We start from the raw sequence: 24177 nt of genomic DNA, 5'->3' as shown, positions 1-24177 counted from the left end.
CCAAATAGTGAGCGGCTCTTTCTGCTCTTCTGTCTGTCAGTCCAGTCCTGGAAGCTGGTGAGTCTGAGGCTACCTGAGCAGCCTGACTGCACAAGGAGACCTCAGACCAACACCCTGACCCGTGGCCTCCCTAACTCTGACCCAACAGAAAGTTCAGGGCAGATGGTGGAAAAGCTGTAGTTGGTTCCAAAGCCTCAGTCCAACCTGCCCATCTATGAGAAAACCAAGGTAACTTGCTGGGTACAAAAAAGAGGAAGAGAGAGGAGGAAAAGCCCAGGGCTTTGTTAGCGGCCCTCGGCCCTCAGGGCCCACACAGATGCTGCCTCTTTCCTAAGGCCATCCTGGGCCTCCACTGGAAGAGGCTGCTCTGCTAAGCTGTGGTCCCCAAACCCTCTTCCCCTAACCCACCCAGGTACCCCTTCCCACTCCTCGCCCTGAACCCACTTGACTTCTTTTGCTACAATTAATTCGCTACAAATGGAAGGTACTTACCCCATCCTAGCTCGATTGGGAAACTCCTCAGAGCAGCTAAAGCGCAACTAGAGATTTGCACATTTACCGACTGCTTACACTGATGCCGTCTTTCCTTTTAAAAGTTATAAAACAGTAAACTTTATAAGCCCCAGTTCCGGCTATATGACATTTGGGTGCCAAATGAATAGGGTTTTGTCTATGAATTAGATCGTAAAATCATCCATAGCACAGACAGATCGGCTCACTGGCTATAAAACGTCACGTGGGGCCATTAAAGTAAGTTTTATGGTTTTGGGGAGTTGACATCCAACATTATATACCACATAACATATAATCTCACTGACGCTGGACTCCATTTGACTCTTTTGCAGGCTACGTGTGCCGCCTGGTCATTCAAATTGTCAATTTTAGGTCCAGAAGTGTCCAAACCACAAGTTCTCAAAACTCTTTGAAAAATGGCTTCCTCGGAGTTAAGGAGTTACATGAAGAGCCGACCAGAGGACACTGAGTTTGCTGATTGATATATTGATCCTTTGCGATGGGACCATCATATCTGCGCCTCCCCGACCAGATGGCGGATTGTCCACAGCCACCACCCCCCATTCCAAGGCTACGGGTCCCGGCTCTTCGGGAGGTCGCGGAGCCCTAGGATGGGGGCTGGGAGACAGTGGGGCGCGGGCCGCCGGGCGCCGAGGGCCGCGCTGCGCTTGGGAGTGCTTGGCAGTTTGAGAGAAAGGCCCAGGCAGGGCTGAGGCGGACTTTGGCGGGATTCCTTATGGGGCTGTGGCAATATGTCTTCGCGGGCCTGGGTCATTTGGCAGGACTGAATGGAAGTGGCTGCCTACGGGGCCGGGTTTCAGGCTGGCTGGTGAGAGCTCGAGGGTGGCAGAGGTCGGCGAGGCGCGGGCCGCACCTCCAGGCTGGGCCCCTGGGTTGCCAGGGCGAGCCCAGGACGCTAGCGCCCACAGGACGGTGGGGACCGCGGGTCCCCACCTCTGGGGAGGGCTCACCACCCACTCCCCTGCACCCGAGACCAGGCCCTGAACCTTACAGGCCTGCACGTTCTTTTTATTTTGGGTGGGACTGTTCTCACCCGCCTGTGAGTCTGAAGCAATAAACTTTATGGCCGGATTTAACTTTAGTGTTTGAATCCCCAGGCTAAATGAAAGGAGTTAAAGCGCTTTCTTTTCTTCCGCCTTGCCTTTCTTCTCCCTCTCCTTTTCCTCTCCTCCTTTGTAGAATTAAAACATCTACGCACAGGACCCTCAAAAGGCATCTTAGGCGTCCCCCTAAGTAACACTAAAGAATAAAGAAATTTACTCTCCCTCAACATATAGGGGAAATTCTTCCAAACTGTGCCCTAAAGTTTGCGGGGAAATCGAGGTGTCTTCAATGCTCAACTTAAAAGTCCCCAGAGCCATTATGTTGTTTTCCCTGACACATCATAAAGGGTAGTTTAGGGGAAAAAAATTGGTTGTTTGTCAGTAGGAGATTTCCGCCTTTCTTTTGTTAGCTGCTCTTTCTGTTTGATCCCAGGAAATTTACATAATCTGTGATTTCCAAAACAGTCCCCAATATTGCACCAACAGGTGAAGTAAGGTGAAATAAAATTTTCCTGGGTCCTATTACAGCTCGGCCTCAGCCACCTCTTCTGGCCCCAAATCCCCACATTCTTCTGTGGCAAAGCCTTTGATTAAGGCTACTGTGGCCTGTCCTGGGGTCTTTTTCTGGATGGGTACCCACAAGGGACCTAGCAGATTTCTCCCTATCCCGTCTGAGGAATTAAGCCAAAGCCTCCAACTCAGAAATGAAACAAAAAATGAGATCTTCTGTCTCCGAATGCTTTTCTCCTTAGGAACTGGGTAGTGCTAATTGGTAAAGGTATTCACTAACTGCTTAAAGTGAAAAAATTCTGAAGTGTAGATTTGGAATTTCAACACACTGTATTGTGCAGAGGCCACTTATTCTCAACATAAGTCCAACAGATGTCCCCAAAGTCAGAGGTCCCAAAAGCAAAACCTGGGAAGTTTTTCTGAAAAATCGAAACCCTCCCACAAGTTCCACGTCTCTTGAATAGTGAGTGGCAAGGCGAATTCCTAAAGTCATCTTGTGTAGCCTGTTAAAGTGAGCATTGCTGTTTCAGCGCTCAAGAAAATGTGTCTGCATCTGAGTGGGAACCAGCGTAGAAACTCTCTTTGGGTTCTCTTTTATTATTTTATATGTCTGTGAGAATTCTGGAGTCTTTGTTTTGCTGCTCTGAGTTTCGGGTTCTTTATTGGAAAGTATTTAGGTGAAGGTTTGATTTTAGTTGCTCATTTGGTGATCTTGCTTGAGTGATTTCTTGGTGACTAAAATTAGTAGCAGAAAAAAAGAGTAATAGGGCTGCTGGTAGGTTGACTTGAGTAACTCGCCTGAAGGAAGCGGCCACACCACCTCAGTGGCCACATCCTACCGTGGGGTGTGGGAATGGGCAGAAAGGCTGTTGGACCCATGTCTAACATCACACGATATAGAGAATCTTTCCCATGATTTAAAAGAATTAGAGGCTATAAATATGGTCAGCTTGCTTATTTCTGTCTGTTGTAATCTTCATAAAACTTTAGCGTTTAAGGAGCGGGCTAACTTGCATAGACTTAAATGACTTTCTAAAAAATACAGCATCCAGTCAGACCTATGTGAGAGTTACTGAAGGAATTTTTTTCTTTTTTCCTATTTTCATAGGAAGCATAGTAAAGAGATGGCTGGTTTTGTAGATATGTCATTTCTTCTCTTGCATTCTTTTGTTTTGTTTTGGGTTTTTTTTGTTTTCGTTTTTGGTAGAGGAACTTACTTAGAGAAAAATCTCTGACATTGAGGGCTTTCTGAAGACACCCAGCCTCAGCCGGTGGCAGAAGTATCTGTCTGTACTCCTGGTCCTGTAAAAGGAGAAGGTGTCTGAAATGCAGGGCCTCGTTTGTTTCTACAAGCTGAAGAGACAATATTTCCTGAACTATAAATATAATAGGAAGCTTCTGGTCACACTCACTTAGGGGTTTGCTAGGGTTTCCATGGTCTAATTTCACAACATTATGCCAAGATTTCTTTTCTCCTGCTCTTTCCCCTGCTTCATTGTTGGCGGCTCTGAGAGAGCAAGACAGAATTTTCTACCAGAAACAGAGTCACGTTGTTCTGTTGAGATGTGAAGAATATTATATCCAAACAATTAGTGAGGGGAGAGCAAATTACATCCTGAAAGATGGGCTATTAAAGAGGTAAACAATCCTTTTAGCTTAAAAGATGCCCTTTGAAGCCTCTCTTCCGTCTCAGTTTGGGAATCTTTCTGAGGTTTGCCCACTATGGAGAGTGCAGAACAGTGTGGGCTCCATCCCTTTGGCTTCTAAGGCAGAATTTCTTTCCAGTCAGTGAGGAAACTATAAATGGGGCCTCCAGACAGGGCTAAGGGGGTCAACCTAGGATCCCGCCCACATATGAGTGGGGAGTCACAGCCCTAGCCATTCCAGACCCCAGAACTGGAAGATCTGCCTAGGTTTGTTTTGTTGGGTGTTTTTCACAAAGAAAGCGGTCTTTCTCTCACCAAGTCCCCTCCCCACAAACTGACTGGTCATTTCAATAATAATATTTGTTATGAAGGTTATTGGGTAATTATTGCGATTTTGTGAAGCAGCCCTTGCTGGAGGTGAAGTCTGTCATCGCCTAACAAATGACGCCCGCGCAGTTCACTGCCGGGTTAAGTAAATGCAGAGAAGATAAATCTGCACACCCTAGGAATCGCCAGCAGAGCACGCTTTAGTACAAGTTCACAGTCAACTCGCCTGCCAGGGCCAGCTCGCCCAACAATTAGGGCAGCGTCTTTATTTTTAAATAAAGAAAAAATGTCTCCAACTTCCATTATCTGCTTTCTACTCATCTTTTTTTCTTTCACTTTTTGTGAGGTTCCCCCATCCTATTCATTTTCCTCATAAATGTAATGATGAGTGATTTCAAAATAATCTCATTCCTATTTTAAGTGCTGACAAAAAGAGATAGGAGGCTGATTTCACAGGAAATACAGTCACAAACACCCAAAAATATCCAATGCACGCTCCTGTTCCAAAACGCAGTGGCAGAAGTCGGGCGTCCCTGAGATCCTGCCATGGGGGTGGGGGGACTTCCCCTTGAAAGAAGAGGCACAGCTTTGTATATCTTTGTGGTTAGTGCGTTGCAACTGCAGGTCAAAAAGTTGAGGGTCAAAAGTTTACGTTGTGCAGCACTCTTAGTCATCTGCCCAGACAGAGTTTGATGTCAATGTTAGAGCTGCGATCTTGACTATCAGCACAAAAGATAAAATGGCTTGGAGTGACGCGTGTATCACGGTGTGGACTCCAGGTGAACCCTAGTGGTTGAATGACCTCAATTACGGAGAAAAGGATAGAAAATTCCTCTTTTCAAGAGTAATACGTGCTGTATTTCATCTTGAATTATCGCTCCCATTCCGAGGAAATAGCAGCAGGTAAATAGGCATAGATTACTGAAACACCAACACCTTAGACGTTGGAGAACCAGGAGTCTATGGGATTGTCACAAAATAAAAAAGCTCAAAATCATCAGTGGACTTTTAAGAGATAATGTAGCAAGTTTTCAATGTTCCATCATCCCTTCAAAGGCAAGAGAAGAAGCAGGAAACTTCCTTTGAGAACAGTGATTTTAATTGGCCAGTTTTTTTTTCTTTTTAGTACATATAATGATCCCTAAAGTGTATGAAGAAAGGGCAAACACAGGCACTTCTTGCAAAAATGTATTCTTTGCCATTTTCAAACACGGAGCATTTTCAAATGCTCTTTCTGAAACAGCTACCTACTAAACGTAAAGAGTTCTTAGAGCTGGGAAGGGGAGGAAGGGAGTGGAGACCCTCCTGAAAGGGACAGGATCCCTCCACCCCTCCACCAGTAAGAAAATTCTTATTGGTACCATGAAAATGTTCCTGCTGTTGGAAATTTTTCATTGTTTATTGAAATGCTACAATCTCTAAGTGAATAACTAAACTGTAAAGAATTAGCCATTTAAGCAGGAAGGTGGAATCCACAAATGCAGACCACCGTGACAGACTTCTATTCTCCAGAAAATACTCTTTAAAAATACATTTGGAATAAAAGCTAAGAAGAGGGGCCACCAGCTACGGAGGAAGGGTGAGAGTGTAGACAAGAAAGGGAACAGTGTATTAAGGAAGCCGACTGGAACCATGCCTCATGTGTGAGTTGTAACTGGAGAGCTAAACAATATTTTATTTTGTTGTGCCTATATTAGCTTAAGTGTTGGTGCCATTAGAATCTATTTTCTGGGGGACATATTTCCTCTTTCTATGTATTAATTTTTAAGTAATCATTGTAGGAAAGCAGAGAAGAGAAAGATGAAAACTTGTTTCTAGGTTTTTCTTTTTATTTTAGAGATAAGCTAATTCAACTATTCAGAATCTAGACCCTTGCAGAGATGTTTAAAAGCATCCCAGTATATTCTGGTTGATTGAATTTGTTGGTGCCGGGTATATTCAGTGGTAAATATTTCCTTCTTGGAAGTAATTAGATTGCTTCCACTGCACAATGTGTAAAGTTTTCACTCTAGCCAAGAGTTTGAAGCCAAATGGGGGTGTGCCAGATGAAAACAGAAGAAGGGGAACAACTGTGGTGATTGCTGTTACAGCAGTGAACACTTCACCACATCTGGACTAGCAAAATGAAGAAAACTGAAACCCCTTCTATTACTCACCAAGATGATTATGTGTCTCCTTAAGAAACTTATTATATTATTGGTTTAAAATGTTCCATGTCTTAGAAACATGTCAGCTTCAATAATCATAGATACCTCTTAGCTCATTTTTAAAGTAAAAGATACCTGCAGAAGTTATTGCTTTTAGATTGCTTAGTTTTTTTATTTGGAGAATTTTGGTCTTTAGGCCTGTCATACAAGCCTAGTTAAAATTTGTGTGTAATCCGAATATAAATTTCAATCCTTATGCCTAGGTTGTGTTCATAATTATAAACTACTGCAAGGAAATTACCCCCAAATAATTAATTGGTCGAATGGCTGATAATGTATTGCTTCTCTAAAATCATTCCCCCGGTATAGGTGGGGAGGAAGCCCTCAAATGCCACCATCAGGCATTGTGAAATTCAGCCATTCCCGTGTACACTCCAGAGATGTGCTTCAGATAGAGAACAGTCAGTCTGGGGGACTCTTGCTCTAAAGAACAAAGGACAAATACAGTCAATACATTCTGTAACCTTTACATTTCCTTTGCTTTCCTCTCTCTTGGTTTTCCCTGAGAAGGAGTGACCTGGGCAAAGTACTGTGCTCTCTAAAAGACACTGTATAGACCTTTTAGAACCGCAAAGTCCAAGGCCGAGGTGAACTTCAGGTCAGCGCGTCTAACAAATATGAAAATGTCGGCTGGTGAAGGGCGCGCCTTGTGATTTAACAAAGACTGTCAATGTGTAAGATTAATAAGAAACAAAATGCACACGGTGTCACTGTTCGGTCACTTTGAAACTTGGGACAGGGTTGCATTCAAGAGGAAAGGCTGCTTCAAATATATTCAAAATGATTCAAATCAGATTCAAACTAGGCTGCAAACACTGCCTTCCTCTCGCCCTCCCTCTCCCTTGGACTCCCTTCGCTCTTCTCCATCTGGGATTTGAGGACATGATGAAAAGTTATTTCACTTAATGGGATTCTAAGAAAGCTTTTGTTGGGAATATATGTTATCCCTGCACGTGGAAATGAGAAAATGTGCATACCAGTTTCCCGAGAAAAGGATGATGCTTTCACCCTGCTTGGGACTGGAGCCAGTTGGTGTGCGAAGATTAGCATGCTCCCTTTCTGCTCCATTTCAGAGCATCCTATCTTTTTCTCGGGCGAGATGCTGCTGGTAAACTTCATTTTATTTATTAATTTAGTTTCTTCCTGGCTTTACTTTGGTGTCTTCGATTTTATGTAAAGGCAAGAGGTTTTTTTAAAAAATGTTTTTCAAAAGATTATTTGATTCAATGGAATGATGCTATGGCTTGCACAGAGAGATTGTGGAAGGATCAGAAAAGGTACTGAGATTGTTTATTACAACCATAAATCTTGCAGTAAAATGTCAAAATGTCGGTGTGTGAGATAACACTTGGTGGTCCTGGCTCCGTTTGTGTTTATGATACGAACCACAAAGACAAGTTACAGGCCTTGGGGGATTCCGTGTAAGCCCATCTTCCTAAAGTAATAGAACCACATGAAACACAGGCGCAGTTAACTCGTTTAGGTTAACCATATACAAAACAGTGTCCGTGCCTTGTTAATACTTTAAAACAGAAAGCTGGTAGAAGGTTCTGAGGCTAAACAACATGAATTTTGCATTTTAGTGTCTGTAAATAATATTAAACAGACATGCTAAAGACCCAGTACTCAAGGCTAATGACATGAGGAGGACGGCAAAATTTCCTTGTCGAGTTTTTTTCTCTCCCTGAAGCTTAGAGTCGTTTTGTAAATTACATTGTGTATGTATACATTATTCATTTTATATATATTCAGGATATATGTGTATGTTATTTTTTCTTGCTGTAGAGAGATACTGGTTTAGGCAGCTGTATCACAGGCTAGATTCTTCCCCGAGTTTGGAGAGTATGTCTGAAGATTACACTCAGCATCGATTTCTGTCTGTGGCTCAGATTTCATTTAAAAAAATTTTCAGAGTGTCCCACGACGATGGACAGCACTCTTCACAGACACACAGCCAATGTGGAAAACCTCTTTGTACCACTTCAGGGTGATGCCAGTTAGAAAGCTAACATGATCCCTTTTTTAACCTCTTTTCCTAAATAAGTTTAAAGATTAGTCCCTTATAATAGACATTATGTGGCAAAGCATTAAATGACTATCCATCAAATGGATATTCCAGCATTTAGTAACTCTTATGAGTAACTGATGTAAATGAAGATAGAATTGACATTCCTTTTGAAGTGTCTCCAGGGTTAGGCTATAACTTTTCTCGTCTTTGTTCCAGACTCAGTTGTGAGAAGGCTGTTTATACTGCTCTTTGAAAAATCAAATAAGGTGTACTATCTGAAAAAATCCTTGCTTTGCATGCCAAAAATGAAAGTATTTTTAGAATGGTGACTATGCTAGTTTGCACTGCTTTAATCTGGGTTGAATAGTAGAAGATCTAGGTGTGTCTGTTACCCAGAAAAGGAAAGGGAAAGTACACAGTAAGGCATCAGTATTTACTTCAAAGATCAACATTATGTGGAATTAATAAGTAATTTATTTGTTAATAATGATGTAATTAGTTTACCCATCAAATTTCAATTACCAAATGGCAGGCAACAGTCCTCTCTCCCCCTTTCTAGAGCTACTATATCGTTAATATGCTAATTTTTAGCAATTTAGAAATTATTGACTGTGCTGTAAATATAACTTTAGCTTCAGATTTAATCTGAGAAAGCAACATCCAAAAGACAAAACATAAAATTCTTAGCTGGAAAAGACCCGTAGGCGATCAGACTGGGCACAGTGCCTATTCTATCCTTAGCCTGTTTTTGTTTGGGAATTGTTCTGAAATCGGGTTTCGAAGCTCGATTTTGTGGAGGCGTCGCTTTTATACATTCTCATCCTTGGGCCACGTTCTTTCTCACAACTGCACATAGTAAATGCGAGCCTGTTTAACTCTCATAGACACCTCCATCAAATGAGATGCTATTAGGAGGTTCTGATTTTTCTTAGGAAAAAAAAATAGATTGTCTCTAAAAGAAAGGAAAAATAAATAGTGCCCATCCGGTTTTACTGGAATGGCCTCGCTCAAAATCCTCCCGTTGCTCACCCACCCCATGCAGCTCCTGACCGGCTTCTCAAAGCTGGGCGCGGACGCGGCGAACACGATGTGGGGAAGGGGATCAACTGGTGAGAAAACGGGACCGTTTTATTAGGCAGCCAGGATGAAAACGAGGATACCCTCTTGATCCCGACAGCATTCCTTCCCCAACTGGCTCCGAACCCTGAAGGATGCCAGGCCGAGTTAGGCTGGGCCGAAAGTCAGCACTGGGCCGCGGGCGCCCGGCTGCCCTAAGACCTAGCTCAGGAGTAGGGCACAGCCTGGGGTCCAACAGGACCTGAAGCCTGGCGAGCCCCGAATTCCCAGCGGGACTAAAAGTTGGGGGTGGGGATTTGGGGGACCAAAGCGTCAGCTCCCTCCCTCCGCCTGGGGCCGGACAGCAGCATCCATCACCTCCCGCGCGCTTCCTGATCCGGGTCCGCGCGCGCGGCGCGCCCATTGGCGGGGGCAGTCACGTGGGGGTACGGGGGGGCGCGCGGCCGAGGGGAGCGCGGGCGCGGCGGGGAGAGGGCGCGGAACTTTGGTGGCAATGGTGGTGGCGGAGGAGGGGAGGGGCAGGCGCTTGACAGCGGGGAGGGGAAGGGAGCGGAGGAAAAGGGGGATGGGAAGCGAGGCAAGAGGGGGAGGGGCCTCGGCGAGCCCAGAAAAACGACAACGCGAGAAAAATTAGTATTTTTGCACTTCACAAATTAATGACCATGAGCTCGTTTTTGATAAACTCCAACTACATCGAGCCCAAGTTCCCTCCCTTCGAGGAGTACGCGCAGCACAGCGGCCCGGGCGGCGGAGACGGCGGCCCGGGCGGGGGCCCCGGCTACCAGCAGCCCCCAGCGCCCGCGGCCCAGCACCTGCCACCGCAGCAGCCCCAGCTCCCCCACGCGGGCGGCAACCGCGAGCCCCCCGCCTCCTACTATGCGCCGCGGGCCGCCCGCGAGCCCTCCTATCCCGCAGCCGCGCTCTACCCAGCGCACGGTGCCACCGACGCCTCCTACCCCTATGGCTACCGCGGCGGCGCCAGCCCCGGGCGGCCACCACAGCCCGAGCAGCCCCCAGCGCACGCCAAGGGTCCTGGGCACGGCCTGCACGCGAGCCACATTCTGCCGCCCGGGCGACAGCCCCCACCGCTGCCTCCCCCGCAGCATCGCGCGGCGCCCCTGGCGCCCCCGCGGCGCTGCGAGGCGACTCCCGCCACCCCGGGCGTCCCGACAGGGGGCAGCGCCCCCGCGTGCCCACTGCTCCTGGCCGACAAGAGCACTCCGGGCCTGAAGGGCAAGGAGCCCGTGGTGTACCCCTGGATGAAGAAGATCCATGTCAGCGCCGGTACGTGGCGCCGCTGGGGAGGCGCGGGAGGATGAGCTGGGGCCCGGCCGGGGTGTGAGGGTCGGGGCGGGGGTCAGCAGGAGAGGCCGAGGGGACGGGGGCCTCGGGAGGGGAGCCCCCATCTGGCCTAAGCTACAGTGGGATGTGGGTGTGTGCGCGCCAACCAGCCGCCTGATCCCAATGTGAGAACCCTTTTGTACCCGGAGTCCCTTTATCTGGAGATTTACGAGACACCAAACTGTTAGGGCAGTAATTATAGCCCCCATAAATTTAATTGCCCTGGCATAGGCTTCAGGCCATGTGTCTTTGAAGCTTTTCTTCAGCCCCAATGCCCAGCACCATTCTTTATGGCTCTCGGGTGTTTCCCGTTGTCAATAGCCTGTGAAACATTTTCTTTGCCGTTTTATGTATCTTGCGTGAACTTGGTGTCAGGTTATTATATAATGATGATGTCCAATTGCTCTTCCTCACCCCACCTTCTCTCTCCTCCTCCTTTCCCTCTCTTCCACTCCCTCCTCCTTGGCTTTCTCCTCGGGGTTATGGGCTTTCAGTCAACCCCAGTTATAACGGAGGGGAGCCCAAGCGCTCTCGAACCGCCTACACCCGGCAGCAGGTCTTGGAGCTGGAGAAGGAGTTCCACTTTAACCGCTACCTGACCCGGCGGCGCCGCATCGAGATCGCCCACACGCTCTGCTTGTCCGAGCGCCAGGTCAAGATCTGGTTTCAGAACCGGAGGATGAAGTGGAAGAAAGATCATAAACTGCCCAACACTAAGATGCGCTCCTCCAACTCGGCCTCAGCCTCAGCCTCAGCAGGCCCTCCAGGGAAAGCACAAACTCAGAGCCCGCACCCGCATCCCCATGCCCACCAGGGCGCCTCGACACCCACTCCCTCCTCCATATAACCTTCTAGAGATCTAAATCAGTTTCTTTCCCTCACCTGCTTCTCTCCTCTCTTCTGCCCCTTTCCCCATCCACCCCTACCCTTCTGGACCATAACAGACCCCAAAACAAAACCCAACTTGGTGAAAAGGATAAGGAAAAAGAAGACGACATTGTCGGGGTAAGAGTATGTGCTGGTTGCCACCCAAGAGAGGACAATGGCCAGGGTACTGGCTGACGGAACAACCTGCTGGCCTGAACAAGGCTGCCAGGTTTGGGTACCTCAGAAGGACTACTTGGCATCAAATACTTTTGAGATGGCTAAAGTCAGCTGGACAGCCCATGCTGATTGGGGATATGTACATGTATATGTGTTGCAAGCAGAAGAAAATAGACCCTTTTCCTACCTTCCTTACCTCCCCTCTGTCATGAAGGCAGCTCATACAAGCTTGTCTTGAACTGAATAAATGAGTAGACATTGTGGACCTCACAAGATTATTTAATACTCAAAATGTATAGACCTTGATGGTAGCTGTGACACATGATAGTTTCCTTTCCTTGCATTTATTTAAAATACTGTTGTAGAGATATTGTTGTCTTATTCTGAGGCACAATCGGGACGGGGAATGCATCTAGACCCATGTGCAACTGTGCAAATTGTGGTGTGGCTATATAGAAAGCTATGTGCTAAGAATAAACTCTTTAAAAAAAACATCGAAGTTCTAAGACACATTTGTGTTTCTTACTTTTAGTTTTAAAAAAAAGTTCTCTGGGTTGAGATGCTTGACCTTGCATGTGAAAATCTTGTAGATGGCTTGAGTTGTGTTCACTTGGATTTGGACTGCTCACATAATTTGTGTGAGTGTGTTCAACTTGAGCTGAACTCTTGTCAAGTTTGACCCACTATGGGAAAAGTTCCAAAGAGCATGAAGGCTCTTGAGCTCTGAGAGGGCTCCTCTTCTTCCCAAACTTGGCCAGGCTTTCAGGCTTCAAGTCTCTGTAAGGCATAGAAACGTGTCCTTCCCTGCTATGAAAGGTGAAACCAAGCACTGCTGTGGGCCCAGGAGTTTCTGCAGCTGTTCTACACGCTGAACTCTGAGCACACTTGGAAAGAAGTGGTCCCTTTGGTATTTATTGCACCTTCACACTTAATCTGCCTGTTTCCCTGGAGATAAAAAATAGTTTGTGCAAAGGGTTGAAATTGCTTTTCGTTTCTTGGCTGTTTTTACGTTTCTCTTCACTAACTACAGCTTGGGAATTTTTGTTTGTTTGCTTCCTTCCTTCCTTCCTTCCTTCCTTCCCTTCCTTCCTTCCTTCCTTCCTTCCTTCCTTCCTTCCTTCCTTCCTTCCTTTTCTTTCTTTTTCTTTCTTTTTTGGAAGAGCTTTCAAAATAGACTGAATTTTCCCAGTACACCCTCCACAGTTTCTCCTGAGGAAAGAAAAAGTTTAATAACACTCCAAAATGCACCCCAAGCAAGGTAGACCTGGGAATATTTAGTGCTAGAAGAAAGCCAAACTCTGAATTAGGGTCACTTTCCTCAAATACTCCTAGATCTTTCTGCTCTGCCCAGAGATTCTAGATTCAAAGGGTCAAAAATCAAAATGCACCTCTCAATCTTTCATAACCCTAGAATTTACTTACTGATTTACAAGTCAGTTAAGAGGATTTAGACTTGGTTGTCACTGAAGGGACAACAAGATACATAAAACAACACACACTAGCCCCAGAGTCCAAGAACTATTACTAGGCCTTGAAGGAGGGCAATATTTAGTTCATGTAATAATTTTAGCAGAGATGGGAGGGGGTGCTCACCTACTTCTGCAATTATAGAGGAGTTTTAACATTTGTCCATCAGTGGCAAACCCTTAGCCAGTAGTCAGTACTGTTACCCCTGCCTCTGCTGCCCAGTGTGTGATACAGGCTCTCTACCTATGAACAAACCAGATTTGAGAGAGAAGTGATGGACACCAGTCTCAGAGGGGCCTCCACCTCTTCCCAAGAAAATTCAGGCGCAGATAAGTATCTGCCTTCTCGAGTCAGGCCAAACATGACATAAAGTGCATTTATAAGGTGTGAAAGGGTGCCAGGGATTTCTAGAGGCACTGCAACTGCTGCTGAAACTTACTAACCCTCCCCCTACCACATGCACTTGTAAAACGAAATTAAATCACGCTGAAAATAGCAATTTCCCCAGGAATCATTAATCACCTCATACAATAAATACTTCTTTGTAATTCAACAGCAATTCTGAAAGGCATTCTCTGGGAAGTCTGTGGAGAAGCGAGGGATCTTCTTGCAAATAATGTGGTCTCGGGCAAGGACGCAGCATCTTGGCTGTCTGCTCAAAAAATGCCTAGACTCTTGGTGGAAACTGAGTGTTGAGCTGCAATACCTCAAATGGCAGATTATCATCATTTAAGGTAAATTCTTATATTCTCCTTTGTAGGGAAGGAGGGGGATGGGGACATCCATTAGCTTCATACTGGAGGCAGCTGTATGGGGGTGAAGGGGGTAATTTTCTTTCATTTACCCTTATGATTTATCCAGGAAAGGAAGAGAGAGGATCAAGATTGTTTTTCTAATATTCCAGGACAAAATGGCATTTTTACCCAAACTGTCTTGATTATTAAAGTATTGATAAGTTTTACCAAGTCAAAAATGGTCCAAAGTGATCCAAATGATTGTGTCATTTCTTCACAGTGTTTTGCCTGTGTCAGATTTTCTATTTAAGGGAGCTTGTTATAACAGCTGAGAAAGTCCCACTTTGTGCTTCAAAATCATGCATTGTCTGCCCTTTGCTAGGGCAACCATAAGAGTTCACCCAGAGGACAAATTTTCTATCTCATTAATTGTTTTTTTTTTTTTAAAGCAAACCCTACTGGCCCCTCAAACCCTTGACCTTTAAAGACAGTATTTTGTGTAAGCTCTATAATTCTCTTACCCAAATGACCCTTACACATGCTCTCCTCTCTTTCTTCTCTTTCTCCCTCTTTCCCTCTAACACAGACTCATCTGCTTTAGTCACAGAGTCAAGTTGTGCATGACTCCAGAGATAAAAGTTTTGTCAACATCTGAAATCAACCTAAATCGGATAGGAGACACTTTAATAGTCACAGTTTGAATTAAGTACTTAACACTCTCCCCGCTGAAGAAAAATGGCACTTTGCAGGCTCTCTTTGCTATTTTTGCCGAAATCTACAATATACCTGGTGTTTTATTACAGAGAGAATTCAACTGCGACAGGCATAGTAGAATACTTAATACCCAGGATGGAGCTCATGGGAAGATTACCTAGATATATGGAGAGTGGCCCTCTGCACAGGGTCTCTGACTTTATACTCAGCTGTCCCAGGGTGCTCACATCCCCCCACTTCTCAGCCTCCTTCCTATCTGGGTATCACCATCTCTCCTCTGACCCTCTACTCCCCTGAGCTTCCGAACCATACTGCTCTTTTCACCACTGCCTTCCCTCCAGCAATTTCAACACCGAAACAGATCAATGACTCTTTAAAATGGAAAGAAAGAAAAAACTGGAAGAATCAACGTAGCAAACAGAAACCTGGGGCTTCCTGTCTGGAAGAGTGGGTTCTGCACAGGCAATAGGCTATTCTTCTCACTGGCTTGGTCTCTGCATGCCTAGCCGAGGTCTTGTATTGAAGAACACAGGCTCACCCTTCTCATCGGCTTCTCCTGTTGCCTTTCTCCATATTATACAGGGATCCAAGAATAATTTGCTTCTCTCAAAGTGTATGGGCTGGGAAAAATAGGAGGAGGAAGAGACATGTGTTCTAACTCTTTGATAGCATCAAGGAGGCTGCTGAGGCTGTTGTGAAATATTCTCATCTGAAACTTCTGTCTTAGAACTCTGTCTGTCATGTCTTCTTCTCAAGGCCCCAAGCTCATGGAGTAACCTCTGCCTCGCCCCCTTTCAGGCCAGCCCCAGTCTTTCTGGAATTGATTCCTGGGGCTAAAAGAGATCCCCTGATGGAAAGAATGTCCCAGGTGAAAGAGAACTAGAGGCCATTTTGGTTCAGTCTTCTCAGTTTACCGAGGAGGAAACTGAGGCATCTGAACACTCCCTGCCAATGTTCTTTATGTTATGAATGTGTAGATTGAATAGAACCTTTGGTCTCCCCTTGAGTAGAGTAAGTGCACAGAAATCTTTTTGGTGGAAGGCTGTTCTTCCTGGAATGGACTAACATCTGGGTTTACACTTGGCCTAGATGGCCACAGGTGTGCTCAGCCAGGTTAGAAGGGTAGGTTCTTGCCTGATGAGTCATCGAAGCACCCAAAGTGATTATATAACCAAACTTTCTTAGCCACAGTGCTGAGATAGGTGGGCTGACGTCTGGGCTCAGGAGGGGACAGATGTCAGGGTCCTTGAGAGAGTGGTGGACATCCCACTGTCCACAGTTCTCATAGTCCCAGAATGACTAATTTTACTGTGCTCACCCTGGGATTTCACTGGCGTTCCCTTGCCCCCGCTTGTCTGCTTTCAGGATGCCTGGGAACTGAAAAAGCCAACCAAGAACCCTGGTTGCAGCAGATAAAGGTGTAGTGCCTGTTTGAGAGATTGAAATTGTAATCTTTGAGGTCACGTGACTCATTAAATAATTAATGCGAATCATCAGGAATGGATAGGAGTCTTCAGGGCCTCACTAGGAATGAATCTCTCAGAAGTGAGACCCCCAACTTCCTATTTGATTTTTAAACACACACCCCCTCATATTTATCTCCGAAGGCTTTTAACTCCTTCAAGAGGGCTGGAGAGAGCCCTTGAGCGGGGAGGACCCTAGCTGGCGGGCCCACGTGCGAGGTTTCTGCGAGTCCGGGGTGCGCGCCGCGTCCAGGGAAACGTGAGTTCGGGCTCGGGTTTTCTGCGGTCACATCCTGGCTTTGGTGATGAAGTGAGACGGATGCGCAGACAGTTGGTAATGTTCTGATTCACGCTGGGAAAGGCTGCGGAGATACCATAGGACCCGCGCGCGGCTTTGTTCAATTTTCCCGGTGTTCATAAATCACCCGCGCCCGGCGAGCGAGGGAGCAAACGAGCGCCAAAAACGCGGAGAGAAGCCACAGCGGCGGCAGCGGCCATTGCAGAGGAAGTGTAGGGACCTGGGCCACATCTCTTTGTGACTCATTAGTCTGAACGATTTATGGGGAACAGCAGCCATGAATATTAGACTTGGGGATAAGGAAATAGTAACAATAATAACCATAATAATTACAATACTTCTAAGCATTGCAGGGGGGCGTGGTGGATGGTGACATAGCTGTTCTTTCTGGGGAGATGTTAAGTGGCAACGTGCAGAGTAGCTAAGCCCCAACTTGCTCAGGGTCCCGGCAGGAGCCCCAAGGCTAGGGGGCACTCCCTTTGGGGACATAGCGGGCAAACCTGAACAAGAGAGAGGCTCCCAGCATGGATTCTGAGTCCCAAGTGCCTGATGGAGGGTGAGGGCTGCAGGTCGAGGTGATGGCAGAGGGCAGCTAGCTGCTGGTTTTGGGCCACTTGTTCAATGCACTAGGGGGCCCTGAAGCCTGAGGGTCAGGGGACTTGTCAGCTATTTGGTAGCCTCTCTTGGCGCTATCAGCAGGATTGCACGGATGCCGAACAGCCATCAAGGGTTGGTTTGGGGCTGGTTGGAGTGTGGGGAGGCTATGCGGGTTTGGGTGAATGGGGTCGTAGCGAGGGGTGGGTCTGTGGAAGCAACTCGCCCTGCAGAGTCCCAGCCCAGAGGGAACTTCTCCAAGCCGGAGCCCATCCGGGAGGCTGAGGATTCTTTGCCCCTTCCTCAGTGTCTTCCCGCCACCCCCGAGTTTGCTGACCACCGTTTGCTAGTTAAAGAGCAAGAGAGGGTTGCAAATATCTTGAGAGGTGAGGTGGCAGCAGAATTAGGGTGTCTAGAGGCTTGTCACTGAACAAGGCAAGGCTGGACAGGGCCCCCCCCTCCATATCCGGTATTGTCCCATGTTCATGTCTTTCCCAGTTTCCTCCTATTTCTAGCAGCCAAAGTTGGCCTGCTGTGAGGGACTGGACGCTGCGGTAGTCCTGCCAGCCCACTGGGATGGAGAAGTGATGCGCCCAGGAATGAACCAGAAGACAAAACCTCTCAAGGCTGTCCCTGGCCCATGGGCTGAGCTGGGGTCTGATTTCGCGCCAAACAGAAATGAACATCGTTAGTGAGGTTCCAGGAGAGTCCGTGATTGAATGCTCCCAGACAAGGCTTCCCTTTGTTAGCAAAAGAAAATAAAGCTTGCATTCACATCCCCCAAGTTGAGGTGCGTGAGGAGCTCGCTTAGTTGAGTCGGCACCAACAGCAAAGCCCTTTCCACCTTCCTATCTTGCTCCGCCTCGTCCATTTTCTTCCTCCTTCCCCCCTTCCCACCCCCTATATAAAGAAAGAAAAAGAAGAGTGTGGGTGCGGAGATGGAGTATATATTTATTTTACAAAAATAAATCACCGTCTTCAGGCCATTTGTAGACTGGAATCTTTCGAGCAATGAGTGCGCCGCATGGACGAATGCCCTGGCGACTCCTCCGTGTCCGCGTCACCCGGGGGGCCACCCTGGCGTCCGCGCCGACCGCGCTTCCAACTCCGGTTCTCCAACTCCCTTCCTTCGCAGCCGCCGTTCACCCACTGCTGTTTATTTGTCCGCAGAGCGCCTGGTCACCGGAAAAGGCGATTCCCTGAGCTCCTGGAGTTGGAGAAAATTTGGGGTTCAGTCTTAAACATCTTTCGAGGTAAGCGCTGCGCCCAAACTCGTCACCGCGCGAGGCTTTGCACCAGGCCTTTGAGAGGAGTTCGCTCTTCCGGCAGCTGAAGCCCTTTGAAAGAGGCGCTGGTCAATATTTAACTTCGAAGGAGTTCTGGAGCTGGGTTCCCTCCAGTTGCACGCTCCGCGAATGCGGGGCTTCTGGTAGACAAAGAGTCTACCCGCAAAGACGGCGTTGGGCAGGAGGGGCGGTCGCAGAGACCAAAGATGTGTGTACTTGGGGGGCCGGCGGGGGGCAGAAGGGTGTATTTGTTGCTTCCGGCAAGTCCCAGACAAACCACTACATGGAGCAGCGGGGCAAAAGCGAAGTAGAGGCCACAGGCGCGTCGGCTGCTGCGTGGGCCGCTGTCCTTGTCCACTACTTGCGGCGCCTGCGGAGACTGTGACTTCGGGAATTGTGGTCAGTCCCAGCTCTGCGTTGAGAAAACTTGTCTCGTCGCCTTGCAGGTTCTCCTGTCCTTTTGCCTTTCCTTGGCATGAGGGAAGTTGCTGCATTTCCAAAGTGTAGACCGTGGCAGGCAGCGAAGCTTCTGGCTTCCTTTAGCCGCTTTCCTTCGGCTGACCCGCTTTCCTTCGGGAAAAGCACAGGTTTTCTACGTCTCTGCATTTTCTTTTCCTATTTGGAACAAGGGAAAACTCTTTAAAATTCTTTTCAAGTTCTGGCTTAATTTGTTCTCTTCGTTTGGGATGCAGGGAGGTAATTACTGTGTTTTATTACCTTGTAAAAGATCCATAAATTTCGTGCCTATTTGGGGGAGGGGCTGCTGGAATAGTTTTCAGAAGCTTGGTATGAAGGAATGGGTTTGCTTTGTTCTTTCAGGAATTACTTATTTTTTAAAGTTTTCTTAAATTTTGTATTCTATTCCCTAGGTCTCACTATTTCCTAAAATGTGTTCCCCAAATAGGTAGCATGTTTCTAATTAATTGCGACATGCTATTCAGTGATGCTCTAAGGTTGGTATATGTTCTGGATACAGTTATTTTGTTAGATAGGAAGTAAACAGAGTAATAGTAAAGTTGGGTTACTTTCTCAGCTACTGTATGTCTATTTATATCAAGTATAGATGGAGCATTTCAGGAATTTGCAACTCAATGTGTACATGATTTGCATCTGCACACAACAGAACCATTGCATGTATAAATAGTGGCAGGAGTTTGAGATCATGTGTATAAAATAATATACATTTTCATATGTATCCAGAGGACTTGGAGCCCATTTGTATTGCAGTTGCACCCCTAGGAAATATCTCATGTTAAGTAATGACCTATAACCGCCACACATACATACACAAAAGTGAGCTAAGAGGGCCTTACCTGACTCTGAGTAGAAAAACCACTAGAGTTAACTGAGGGGAGAAAAATGTTAAGTGTATTTTTGACGGAGAAATCAGATTGCAGTGTTTGAATACAGATATATCTAATCTGCCAACAGCCTTGCAAATATTGACTAAAGCTCTGTATCCTGGGTCACCCGCTTCTCTGGAGACAACTTTTCACCTATGTTGGCTCTGGTGGCCTGGATCCAGAGCGGGTGTCCCCAGCCCTGGCTGGCCAGGTCGAGGGGCTGAGGGAGTGAGTGTGGCAGGCCTTGCAGCTGGGTTTTTGGGCCTGGCAGCTGGGTTTTCGAGCCTGGGCCTAGATCTTTGAGCATCTCTATTCTTGTTCTCTGGAATGGAACTTTAAAAGGCCTTGCTCCAGGAAAGTGGATTTCAGAGTGGCGAAGGAGGATTCTCAGCTGCTGGTCCCCTGGTGGCTTACCCAGATCAAAATCTCTCGTAGGGAAGCCATTTTCACCTCAAGAATTAAATTTCTTTTGACTTCCTCAGATTTTTCCCTTCACGTCCCACCAAATCACCCCATCCCACTCCAAGTCGTTAATGTTAATTGTTAAACAGCAGTTGGAGCATTAACAGGGCTGTTAATAGCGGCATGGAAGCTCCTGGCTGGAGCTGAGATGCCTCTGGGCCTTGCTGGCGTTAAGGCATTTCTCTGAAGCACTACCAAAGACTTTTCCCATTGATTTATGGCCTTGGGAATTTCGATTTGCTCCAGACTGTTCTGAGAGTTCTGAAGGTAGCCCCTTCTCATCTTTGAGCTGAAGCCTCTACAGAAACTTTGTTGTGTGTGTGTGTGTGTGTGTGTGTGTGTGTGTGTCTAGTTTCCTGTGAAATATAATTCTGTAATACTTCCAGGTCCTTCTCTCTAGGCTATCTGGAGACTTCTCAGTGAAATATTTGGTGTGTATGTTGGGGAGGGAGATGGACAGAGAGCCAGTGGCATAGGTGGTCTGGAGTCCTGGTGGGACTAGAGGCGCTTTTGGCAACCAGATTCTGTCCTGCACATCCATTCCCCCACCGCCCTGCCCCATCCTCACCTCCAAACCTGAGAGGAGTAGGTTTTCACTTAGGGTTCTCACTTTAGCTTAGGTCAGAGCTGGAGAAGTTGACAGAAAGGTTCTCTCTCAGCTGTGTCACGGACAGAACCTTACTGCCACCAGCTCAGGCCAGGACTTACTTCCAAGGGATTAGGTCTCCTCTTCTTTTATTGCCCTTCTGATTTGGACACCCCCATGACCAGGCCCCCTTACTGAGGGCCTTACATTCTTACCAGGCCCCTTCTGTTCCCCTGCAGGGAAGGAGGGGGGAGGGGAAGAATCATACACAGCCTCTGGCAGCTGCTACAAGTTAGTCCTCACACTTAGAGAGGCCTAGCCTGCCAAATACCGACTCTCAAGGAACAAAAGAATATGGCATGAGGATCTTACCACCTCAGAGCACCCCTAAAGTTCAGAAACTAAAACCTGAAAAGAGAAACTTTTCAGACAGCTCATGAGAGGGTGAAGTGTTAAAATCAGTGTCACCAATCAGAAGGCAGGAGTGTGTGTGTGTGTGGGCGCTTATTTGTTTCAGCCAGGTTCCTCCTCAGCGTAGTTGATCTAGTTCAGTTTCTGCTGCTGGACATGGAGTTGTCTTAGGGGAGGTGGACAGACCTGTCTGCAGAGAGGGTCCCAGATTGTCTTGTAGGTTAATTCAGGGGAGAGAAATTTTGGTTCTCTCTATTCTTCCCTCTTTTGCAAGACAATTAGATCATTTCCCCATACATTTTCATCATTGGAAACCTATCATTTGTGTATCACTCAGGTATGCACCGAGGAAATGTGTAAGTGCAGGTTTGGCCAGGGCACTGTGTCCCTCCAGATTTTGTAAAATTCTGAACCCAGCACTCTAGAGCCAAGCAGGACTTTCCTAGGGGGCTCCCATGGAATAAAACCAACCAACTGGACTTGGAGGAGGTGCTTTAGCTTTTTGTCAGGTAATGATGGGCCTTTTGGGTTTCTTCAGTGGCTGTGGTGTATGGTGTGGGTGTTAGCAAACTCTGTACAATGGCTGGCCTTGAAGGAGTCCACCGACTAGGCCAATTATTACTGGGTTTTTTTCTGGAAACAGGGCTTGGGTCTTGCCTTTGAAGTGTTGGCTAGAGGAGATGAGTGTGTGGTGTGCTGGGTTCAGCAGATCCGTGAGTGGGACTGTAAGAAAAGTTACACGAATTCTAAGAATGGGGACAGCATTGTTGTTTCCTTGTGTTTGGATCGAGTGTGAAGAAATATAATCGGAGATAACTGACCTTGTGTGGGGCACATATTGTGAGGGGGAGAGATGCCCCCAGTGTCCTACTACCCTAGACAAAACTTTCCTACTGCTGGTCAAGGTCTCTTACGTCCCCTTCCCCAAAGCTAAATGTTCCGCTCGGAAACCTAGTTCCTTCAGTGATTCCCTATTTCAAATACAAGGATTTAAGTTGACGTATGACCACGTGAGCACATAATACAGCGCATTATTGTGGCATTTGGAGCAGAGACCCGGGTGGCTCGGCTTTGCCTGTGATTACGTTTTCTAGATTCTCTACAGAGCAAGAGCTTTTCCCCCACCCCCAAGCACCCACCTCCTCCTCCTCCTTTCCCTTCTCCGGAGAGCGCTCTCCTAGCGGGTTGCAGTTTTCAGCGCTATGGAGCGGTTCTGGGCCAGCTAGCCGATGGGACTCGAGGCCACACCAGGAGGATGGAATTTATTTTAAGGTATTTCCGTTGATTGTTCATATCCAGAGTGAGTTATGGCTGTGAGAGACAAAGGTCAGACGAGGAGACCCTGGTTCAGGGGCAGGACCCTCAGCCCCTCTCTTCCTTTGTTTCTCCTTTAGAACTGAAACCATTTGAAAGATCCCCAGTAGCACCTCAGACTGAGTTTAATTCCCTGGAAAGTGTTGGGGGTGTAAATTAAGGGGCATTCGGTGGGCCTGGTGGTCTCCAGTTCTAGGGTGGCTTTGTCCACTACAGCAGGGCTTGAGTCCCCAGAGCTGAGCCCTAGGCAGAAGGAGGGTCAGGAAGCTCCCCGGAAGGCTAAAGTGGCCGGCGCTGTGCTCCTGGGCGACACTGCCTGGAGGTAGTGGGGGCTGGGTGAGGGAGAAGGGGAATCGCTCCCCCATTGGTCCTGTTTGCTGGCCAGAGCTAGAGGGCTAGGGCCGACCTGGGCAGCCGGAGCAGCTGGGAGAGGGAAATCAATGAGTGTGCAGAGGTACTGCCATTTTATTGATGTTGCTTTGGGCCACTTTGTTCAGTGCTGGGTTGCAGGATGCGCACGCCTACCCACACACAGGACGGAAGGAGCTGGACCCAGAGGATGCGCCTTTGTTTGCCTGAGCACTCTGCCCGGTAGCGGTGGAGAAGGACTGCTCAGATCTAGAAGAGGCTTGGGGTGGGGGTAAGCATGCTGGATGTCCAGAAGCTTTGCTCTCCTAACATTCAGGAGACAGGAGCAAGAGGGAGCCCGAGCTGGGTTTGGGCTTCACAAAGCGCATGGCCTGGCTTCCTCCTTGTATGCCCCCAGCCAGCCTGGAGAGTTGGAGGGCTGGCCGGTGCACCCTGGGCTGGAGGGAAGTCTGGAAGCAGATTCTGCAGGAAGCAAAGGCAGACTTTTCTCTGGTTTCAGAGAAACAGTGCAGTAGCCAGGATGGAGGCAGATGAGAATTAAATTGTGTGCTTCCAAATTACTGGGAAAGCCTTAGCTAATTGGGCTTTAGGGACCCACCACTCCTGGGAAGGAGGGAAACTCCCTAAAAGGGTGAAAGAAACTTCACTTTCCTTTGCTCTCGGAGCTCTCAGAGCAGAAGAAAGGGGTGCCTACCAGGAGTCAGGAAGCCGATTTGCCATGTGACTTAAAAAAAAATCTTATATCTTTCTGTACTTGAAAAAAAAATCAAATTAGGTTTCTCCTACTTGAGTGGGACTTACTTCCTCAGAATGGAAGGGCTGCTCTGCTCTCCCTCTCTGCCAGCCTCGGCATTAACCGTGTTTAACTGAGGCAGTTTCAAGTGCTCTAAAACACCCCTTGGAAATAAAATGTAAGCTTTAATTGCTGTTCAATTACTTGTCAGCATTTCATTTGATTTATGACCCAGTTCTGGCGCATTTTTGACCCAGTTAAAGACTCATAAATAATATAGTTTCGCTAGAAAGAATGAGAGAGGGAATAGAGGTTTGTTAAAGGCATCTTTTTATTGTCGCTTCAGTACCAGCAAGCGGAATAAATATCTAAGGAAAGACTGTGGAGCTGGTTCTGTATAAAAGCGTGTACAGTGAGAAGAAGCCAACAATCACATTTATAGAGCACTGGCTGTTTTTTCCTTCAAGGAAAGAGCTAAAATCAGTCTATTATAGCTAAAATATAGCTGTAAAAAAAGGCTTAGTCCCCTTTTACCCTCAAAACGCCAGCCTCACTCTCACAGGCAAGCATATTTCCTCACTAATTTCCCATTCTGGGATTTCGATGCTTCTGCTTTCAACAGTTATTCCTCACCTTCGTCCAAGCTGCATAACCAGCTCCCCGCCC

General features: G+C 47.2%; 2 protein-coding genes across 9 annotated transcripts in view; both read left to right on the top strand.

Moving 5' to 3' along the window:
- Nucleotides 1-9876: 9876 nt before the first annotated feature.
- HOXA4 (homeobox A4) lies at nucleotides 9877-12245 on the top strand. The gene is made up of 2 exons (XM_039862609.1): nucleotides 9877-10636; nucleotides 11188-12245. Exons 1-2 carry the CDS (start codon nucleotides 10009-10011, stop codon nucleotides 11538-11540), a joined length of 981 nt encoding a protein of 326 aa, XP_039718543.1. The 5' UTR covers nucleotides 9877-10008; the 3' UTR covers nucleotides 11541-12245.
- Nucleotides 12246-13763: 1518 nt separating this feature from the next.
- The window catches only part of HOXA3 (homeobox A3), a 19471-nt gene continuing 9057 nt past the window's right edge, over nucleotides 13764-24177 (top strand). Inside the window, exons 1-4 of one of the 8 annotated variants that reach the window (XM_039862593.1) lie at nucleotides 13764-13938; nucleotides 16260-16374; nucleotides 18178-20444; nucleotides 21167-22367. The gene's annotated coding sequence lies outside the window, so the exon portion shown is untranslated. Of the gene's footprint in view, nucleotides 13939-16259; nucleotides 16375-18118; nucleotides 20445-20620; nucleotides 22368-24177 lie in introns of those variants that run through there. The other 7 variants (XM_039862598.1, XM_039862600.1, XM_039862596.1 and 4 more) reach the window with 7 other exon arrangements.

The sequence above is a fragment of the Pteropus medius genome, unplaced genomic scaffold (assembly GCF_902729225.1).
Source record: "Pteropus medius unplaced genomic scaffold, Ma_sr-lr_union100, whole genome shotgun sequence".
Taxonomy (NCBI): domain Eukaryota; kingdom Metazoa; phylum Chordata; class Mammalia; order Chiroptera; family Pteropodidae; genus Pteropus; species Pteropus medius.
This window is presented reverse-complemented; position numbering and strand designations above follow the sequence as displayed.

Coding starts and splice junctions, on each gene's coding strand:
- HOXA4 (XM_039862609.1), top strand. CDS start 10,009: ATGACCATGAGCTCGTTTTTGATAAACTCCAACTACATCGAGCCCAAG. Junction 10,637..11,187: donor GAAGATCCATGTCAGCGCCG/GTACGTGGCGCC, acceptor ATGGGCTTTCAG/TCAACCCCAGTTATAACGGA.